Genomic DNA, 7,672 nt, shown 5'->3' with positions numbered 1-7,672 from the left:
ATGTGGGGAACACGTTTTAGCGCATCCATGCTTGTTCTGACTCAGCGTGTCGCTAAACAGGAAACCTCAAAACCAAAGGAGTCAAACACTTTTTCACACCACTGAACAGACTGACAAAGAAGCAGCTTCAGTAATTGGAATTCTGATCTCTGCATCAGTCTGAGTCTTCCCGTTGTTACTAACCTCTCTTAACTGTTCCTAATAACATCAGCTAGAAATAACAACTTTATTTGGAATTGCATTCTGCTGTTTTAAATCTGCTAGATGTGCAGTTAGTGTTGCATCTCTTACAAACTCACATCCAAAATCTTCACAACCAAAACAAAATGTAAACCAATGTTAAAAAGGAACTTTGACTTTTCCAGCTCGAGGGCTTTCATATGCTGATTTTAGCTCTGCGAGTCATGTTTATCTTGCTGTCGGCTTCACAGATTCTCATCGTGGATGCAAGAAAAAAAAACAAGTTAAACAAGTAAAAAAAGTAATGTCATGGTAATTTTGGGCATTAAATAATTTATTTGAAGTCTCCTTTTTCCTGGGTAAAATGATTTTACAGCATACATCTTTAACAGCATATAAAAAGCTGCTCCCTTCTTCACAAGGGGTCACCACACAGCGTAGCTCCACATGTTTGATTTGGCAGATTTTTGCCAAATCCAAAGGGAAATAATGTCTCCTCCCAGGATCAAACTGAGGATCGTTTGCTTGTTAGGTGACTGTGAAAACCACTACACTTTCCTCTAATCCACACAGGGTCAAATGTATACATACACTTAAATCTTTTAGTCGGTGCTGCTGAAGGTTCTACGGTGTCTCTTAACTTGCCAAAGCTAAGACCTCCTTAGTGATCAGGATTGACTAGTAAAGTGAAAATTGTTAGATCTCCAAAGTCAGTTCAGCCTATGAGGCTATCAGGTGTCTACAGACATTTTATTAAAAATTCAAATCTTTAAACACAGTGATGTTGATAAACTCCAGCACTAACTTAACGTGAATATACTGTCGTGCAGATACAGTCGTTAACCAAATGTTTCTCAGACCATAAAGCCGACTGTTAACATCATCAAACCAGACTATTTGTAGTTTCAAGAAAAAGTAATGATTAGCTTTTACTTTTTCTAGATTTTATTTTCTTACAAAAGAAAGATATGTCAGGTCTGACACAGTTACGTTAAAAACTGGATTTATTTAAAGAAACAAAACTGAAGCTAAGATATTTTTTGTGATTCAGTATGAAAGCAATGCCACTCACAACTCATAAAGATGATGTCAATCTACAGAGAATCAGCTAGTCAGCCACTGATGTTACTGTCAGTCGCACAGATGTGGGAGGTTTTACACACAGTTTGAGTCGCTACGCTTTGAACAGGAAGCATCGAAACTCTTTCTGTTTCGTGACCATTTACAGACAAGTCGTTTCCATTGAACTAAACAAGAACAAAAAATGAAATTAAAAGAAGTTAAGCTTCATAGCATGTGAGTACATGTGGTGAAGAGACAACTTACAAACACCACAACTGTGACTTAGTCATTGCTGATAAGCTCTCTCTGCTTCACATGAACACGTGATACCAGGAAGAGCACACGGGTGTTGGCCAAAGAGACACTGCAGCAGATGAACAGTTTCAAGTTCTTAATAAAGAGTCCCCTCATGACTATATTAATCCATCTTATTTCTGATTTTGTTACAGAAAACTGTAAAACATGTCTTGAAGCTGTGTTTATTTTATTGACACAGTTATAGTATATATACGCAAACATCCATTTTTTTTACACAGAGCCATATAGGTTTGGATTAATAATAATTGTAATAATAAACTACTGGTGTTATCTTTGTCTAATATTTAAATTTAGTGATCTGAAACAAGTGACAAACATTTAAAAAATATCACAAAGGAGTCAAACACTTTTTCGCACAACTGAACAGTAAGACGGACAAAGAAGCAGCTTCAGTAACCAGAAGAACTGAACGGATCAGATCTGATCTCTGCATCAGTCTGAGTCTTCCAGATGTTACTAACCTCTCTTAACTGTTCCTATGTACTGTGAAATAAAGGAGGTCAGGATTCAGAGTGAAGCTCCTAAAGCACAAAAACATGTAAAAGTAAAGTGTTTTATGGCTTCTTAACCTCCTAAGACCCAAACTCCTCCACAGCATGCATTTTTAATTTCTCTTAAAAACCTGATGAATGTAAAAACAAAGAATCGCCTGATTTTTTTTACCTGATTTTTGTTTCTAAGAAAAATGAGAGCCACATATGAGGATATTCATTTAAAAGTTTGATAAAAGAGAGGCAGTTTATTGTCCTCGTAAGCAGATATCAGGCACTTTATCAGGCACAACTCAAAATGTGATGTCCACATATGTGGGCAGGAGGGCCTCGGAGGTTAAGGAAATGTTCTTGGTTTTTGTTAAGTTACTAACACTGACCTATGAATCATTCAGGTAGCTAACTCCTGAATGGGCAGTGAAATGGTTTAAAACTGTTTCTCTGGGCACTTTGTTAGCAGCAGCCTGTCAAAAAAACACCACTAATTGTTCCAAACAGGTGACTGGCAAGAAGCCAAACTAGAAACAGGAGGAACACACTGAGGTGTGCCAAAATTATATAGCAGCCTCATTTCAGCATGACAAGGATCCCAAACACACAGTCAGTGCAGTAAAATCATACCTGGATAGAAAAACACACACACTATCAGTCATGGATTGGCCTCCCCAGATCCTGGGACTCAACATGTGGGATCATCTAAAGGCAGAAACAAAGACTTTGAATGTCCATCAAGAAGCGTGGAGAAGTATTACAAGAAATCTTGTCAAAGAGAGTTCAGACTGTGAAGATTTATAAAGGTGGTTGTGGCGGGACGTGGTCTGTGAGGCGGCTGCAAGGGAGGCGGACGCACCTGAGCACCATCCGCTATCATGCCTCGCCGGCTTAAAAGTCTGTGCTGGGTACCAATCTCACCTCATACACCAACACTAACAGGCACTTTGAGCACTCACCCACTCTGTGGTTTCCTGTGGTTTCTCTGAGGGCGGTGCATTGGTTGGCACAAGCAGTCATAACCAGACGCATCTGCAGATAAAAAGAGTCAGCTACTGTGCGGCTCACTTTGCTGCCACACTGACAAGATGACACGTTTTTCGGTCTCTACGCTCATTCCTCTTCTTTTTATCAGCGGCGTTTCTGGGAAACTGATTCAAGCCGCTGCAGGAGACGATGTAACGTTTCCCCTCACAGAGGAGTGCATGAAAGGAAGAGGCACGCTGAAACGTCGCCTGCAGGACAACAGCCTCCATTCGGTCGGGGATCTCGACGGCAGCTGGAAGCCGGCTCCAGGTTATATTAGCAGGTTTTTCCAAAGCAGCGACTCTGTGATACTGACAAGTGCAGATATCAGTGATGAAGGCTATTACGAGTTTGACTGCAACAACAAGAAAGAAGAGAGTGCACAGCTGCAGGTATTCATACCTTCTGATGTTTTTGTACACGAGGGCGAGGATGCCATCCTCCCGTGCCGCTCCATCACAGCAGGTCAGTGGGTGAAGTCTGTGCGCTGGAGGAGAGATGGAGAGGTGGTGCTGGATGTCCGGTCGGGGAAAACCACATATGGAAAAAGCTTTGATGAAAGCCGGGTCTCAATACCATCAGACTGGGACCAACGAGCAAACCTGTCCCTCATCATAAAGCGAGCCGAGGCGAGAGACGGAGGAGTTTATTACTGTGACATCGACAAAGTGGAGAAACACCGCTCCGCTGTCCGCCTGCACGTCTCCACACCACCAACACCACCGAGCACCACATCCCAGCCTACAACCACAGAGAGGGTAAGAACACAGACTGCATTAGTTTTAGACTTCACTGTGAACATTAAAGGTCCACTAAGGTATTCTTCCACACAACCACACAGATAACAGAGCCCAGCTCAACAAGAAATGTATTCTGATGATCGGGGGAGGCCTTTATGGCAGTCATGGGCTTTGATAACTCGGTGGAAGCGGCTCTTTCAGAGCCTCATAGTCAGTGTCATAATGGTCGCAGAAGCTCCATAAAAACCACATCTGCTGTCCAACCTTCAGTCTCACCACTTGTCGCACCACATAAAGATCTCATCCTTACGTTAAGCTTTACGGTGTAAAATGTTTTATTTTCACTTTAACTGAAAGCATTTAAAGTCAGTTAAAACTGCTCACTAACATTTCTGCTCTGTCTTCTTGTCCTCTGCAGCCATCAGAGTGCTCCGACTGGTCGTGGAGAACATTCTTCATAACAGCAGCTGTATTTGTGATCGTTGACCTGCTTGTTTGGCTCTGCTGGTTTCTGAGGGACAGGAAATTTAATGTGCGCACTCGAGGTTTCAGTGGAGGATCCTCAGAGCAGGAAGAAATAAACTTGAAAAATGTTACCATCAACAACGGTGATGGACACCTCTGCAACAGCAAAGAGGAGGAGGGGCTGAAGAGAGCAGAGAATCAGACTGTGACCAACAACACATGCTAAAGTCAAACGGAAACCCTGACTTTATAAATGATGAGCTGAAAACGAAAAACAACTCAACCGTTATAGTGTAGAAGAAGAAGTGAACGTCCAGTCGCTTTCTTTCAAAGCTCCTCAGACAACTTTACAAAATTCTTCATTCTTCAGAACTGTTTTATTGTTTATTCTGCTTACTTATTTAGTCCCCTTTTATATTAAAATTATTCATTTACAGCGAGAACTTGTCCTGTTTGTTTATAGAGATTTACAGTCTTCACTCTGTTTACTTTGCTCTTTATAAAAATCTCAGGGAAGCTGCTGTGTGCCAATAAAGTTGAGATAATAACAAACTGACACTCTAACCTGATGAAAATTACAGTCATTATGAGATTTTATTCATTTATTGCACATAGCGAGACATTTTTAAACAACAGCTGCAGGTATTTGTGTAAAATAAAGACAACAAGGAAAAAAAAAGTTCATACCAAAAACATTTGAGTAAATAACAAGTGGGGAGAAAACAATGAAAATCAAAGATACAAAACATCAGCAATATAAAGCTTGTAAAAGAGCAAACAGGGTCTTTGTTCTACACGAGGATCTTCATTTATTTTACTGCCTCCACCTTGAGAAAGGCAGGACCTCACTGATGTAGTAGATGATGCTCAGGGAGAGGAGGAAGCTCAGGTCCTCCACAAACTCCTGCCAGGTGTTTGTGAAGTTTATATCTGACTGAGGTTTTATGAGCCAGCTAATGCAAAGAAAGCTAAGCTATGCTGGACTTGGTTTGTAGTTCAGCCTTCAGGGTAGTGGAGCCAACTCTACATGTGGAGTGAAGATACTCTGTGAACATGAGAAAATAAGAAATTAAAAGCTGTGCTGATATAATCAGGATCTGCCTGCACGAATCACTCAAGAACAGAATCTCTCACAGTTTTATTTCTCTTTGTTTTCTGGTTACACTGATGTCCTGGATGCTTTACCTTATATGGCCATCTAACAGATGGCCATATAAGGTAAAGCATGGCCATATATGCCACACACTAGAGCAGTGTGTGGCAGCAAGCAGTGTCAGATTCAACTGACTCAGCACATAATGCACTGAGAGATCAATACAGACTCAGTCTATTCTCAGAGTCGTCACAGTGGGACAGAAGTTTCACCTGACCAGAGACATTTTGCTTCCAAAGAGTTTTTATGTTTTTCAAATCAAAATCAAATCAAATCACTTTTATTGTCACATTCTTTCTTTTCTTTTCTTTTCTTTTCTTTTTTTTAACTCTGGGTTCATTTACATGAGCATTTTAAGCTTTTTGATTGAACAAATGCCAAGAAATAAAAGGTAAATCCACAGATTTCAGTTAAATAAAGTAACACACAATCACCACCTTTAATTTATCCTGACCAACTGCATTCACGTCATCAAAATTCCATTTTAATCCCGGTCAGTGTTTGTTATCAGACAGTGGACAGAAAATGTCTGTTAGCTTTGATCACATCACAGTGATTCATGCAAACTCTGTGGCATTCATGAAGCTCCATCCTGATATTCAGATCCACACATACAAGAAAACCTGAAGAGCAGACTGCAGCTCTCCGTTTCTCAGAGAAAGTCTCAGATTTGGAAGGTGTTGGCATTTTTTGAACAATTATTAATAAGCAAAAACTCCACGTAAACCTTCTCTGATCCCACACACGCCACAGACATCATTCACATGACGGCGTGAACATTTGAGCAGCACAAGCCAACTAAAAATGACCACTAGCTAAAAAGCTGCCCTGTAATTACTGTGATGGAGACCAGGCTTTTACTGCAGCTGACTCATTCACTGAGAGGCAGCAAATATTTGAGCATTATTGATGTGAACTGAGACATGATGCACTGACCAGAGCAGCAGTAAAGACGGTGGCTTAATTTAGCAGAATTACAAATGAAGGGCTATGAAGGGTTTGCACTGTGCAAAGCAGCCGATGAGCCACATTTAACCCCACATCCACGGCCAGCTCAGGATCACAAAGTCATGCATTATGAATGTGTTTCATGCAGGGAGAAAATGCAAAGTCAAAACAGGAAAGCTTATGAAAACACTTCAACGCCAGCCACCAAGCTGAGTGTTTCACAGACATCTATAGACATTTAATTGAATCTTAATCAAATAATTATTCTACTTCAATCACTCGCTTATGCTCTGTCACACCTACTACAACAATCCTCCCACCACTCCCATCAGCTTCAACATCATCCACATCATTTGTGTCTGCGGCTGAAGCTCAGAGGACTCGTTCAGTGCAGCAGAGACAGTAAATCTTAGAGCTGCTTATCTTCTACTACCTCAGCTTATCAGCAAACCCACTCAGACAGTCCACTACATTAAATTCAACACATTACACAGTCATTACCCTGCATTTAGTAAGATATAAGCACAGAAATGGAAACTGACCTTCCTCTCTTGCGTGTCAGTAGTAAGTAGTGCTAAAATGAATATCATTGTTACACAGAGCGTCCACATGTCCACACACAGGCCTGTGATAGTCAAAGTGTCAGTGTGCTGGCAGGTACAGGAGAATCTGTAGGTGGCTCAAATCCTCTGAGGTAAAAGTTGTAGAACAGCTGATCAGCCCTGAAACAGCTGAATCACCAGAGCGAACACAATCTATTCCACCTTAAACGCATGAGCGCTCTCAGTCACTGTCTCAGTCTTACCTGCACGCATGACTGAACAGTGATTTTACTTCATCGCCTGTTATTTGTGGAAGCTCTACTGAAACACATCAAACTGAGTTCACAAGCTTTTCAGAACACTTGACCTTTGACCTTGACTTTAAGGTTGTGGCCTGTGATATCAATTTAAAAATCCTGGGTCACGATGTTCTCGAGAACGTCAGTGAGGCCCAGCAGTGATAGTCTGGTCATAAAGTCTGACTCACAGCAGGTTAAAGGCTGTTACACACCAGACGTGCTAATGCATCCACACCATCCTCCAGCCTCCACCTCTGCTGCTGCTCCACCCACACAGCCGAAGACGAGCAGCATCATCGTCTCAGCTGAACACAGCACCTGCAGAGAGGGAGCAGCAGAGTTATGATGAGTCTTAACAAGCCTCCTGACAGCCTTCATATTAACCAAGAGTTTGACCGTCATCATCATCATCATCTGGAGTTAGAGCTGGATCCAGTGCACTGAGCTCCAGGAGGAC

At 41.5% G+C, this 7,672-nt stretch overlaps 1 protein-coding gene across 1 annotated transcript; it reads left to right on the top strand.

The window, feature by feature from the left end:
* Window positions 1–3,006: 3,006 nt before the first annotated feature.
* Window positions 3,007–4,499, top strand: LOC121812929. Its single transcript, XM_042216169.1, has 2 exons — window positions 3,007–3,826; window positions 4,227–4,499. The coding sequence occupies exons 1-2, from the start codon at window positions 3,131–3,133 to the stop codon at window positions 4,497–4,499; spliced, it is 969 nt and encodes a 322-aa protein (XP_042072103.1). The 5' UTR covers window positions 3,007–3,130.
* Window positions 4,500–7,672: the final 3,173 nt, after the last annotated feature.

The sequence above is a fragment of the Haplochromis burtoni genome, unplaced genomic scaffold, assembly GCF_018398535.1.
Source record: "Haplochromis burtoni strain Fernald_Lab_line unplaced genomic scaffold, NCSU_Asbu1 Contig_943, whole genome shotgun sequence".
Taxonomy (NCBI): Eukaryota; Metazoa; Chordata; class Actinopteri; order Cichliformes; family Cichlidae; genus Haplochromis; species Haplochromis burtoni.
This window is presented reverse-complemented; position numbering and strand designations above follow the sequence as displayed.

What these genes read in the sequence shown, in the direction of transcription:
- LOC121812929 (XM_042216169.1), top strand. Translation starts at nt 3,131, where the DNA reads ATGACACGTTTTTCGGTCTCTACGCTCATTCCTCTTCTTTTTATCAGC. An exon ending in AGCCTACAACCACAGAGAGG is followed by an intron (nt 3,827 to 4,226) that starts GTAAGAACACAG and finishes TGTCCTCTGCAG; the next exon opens with CCATCAGAGTGCTCCGACTG.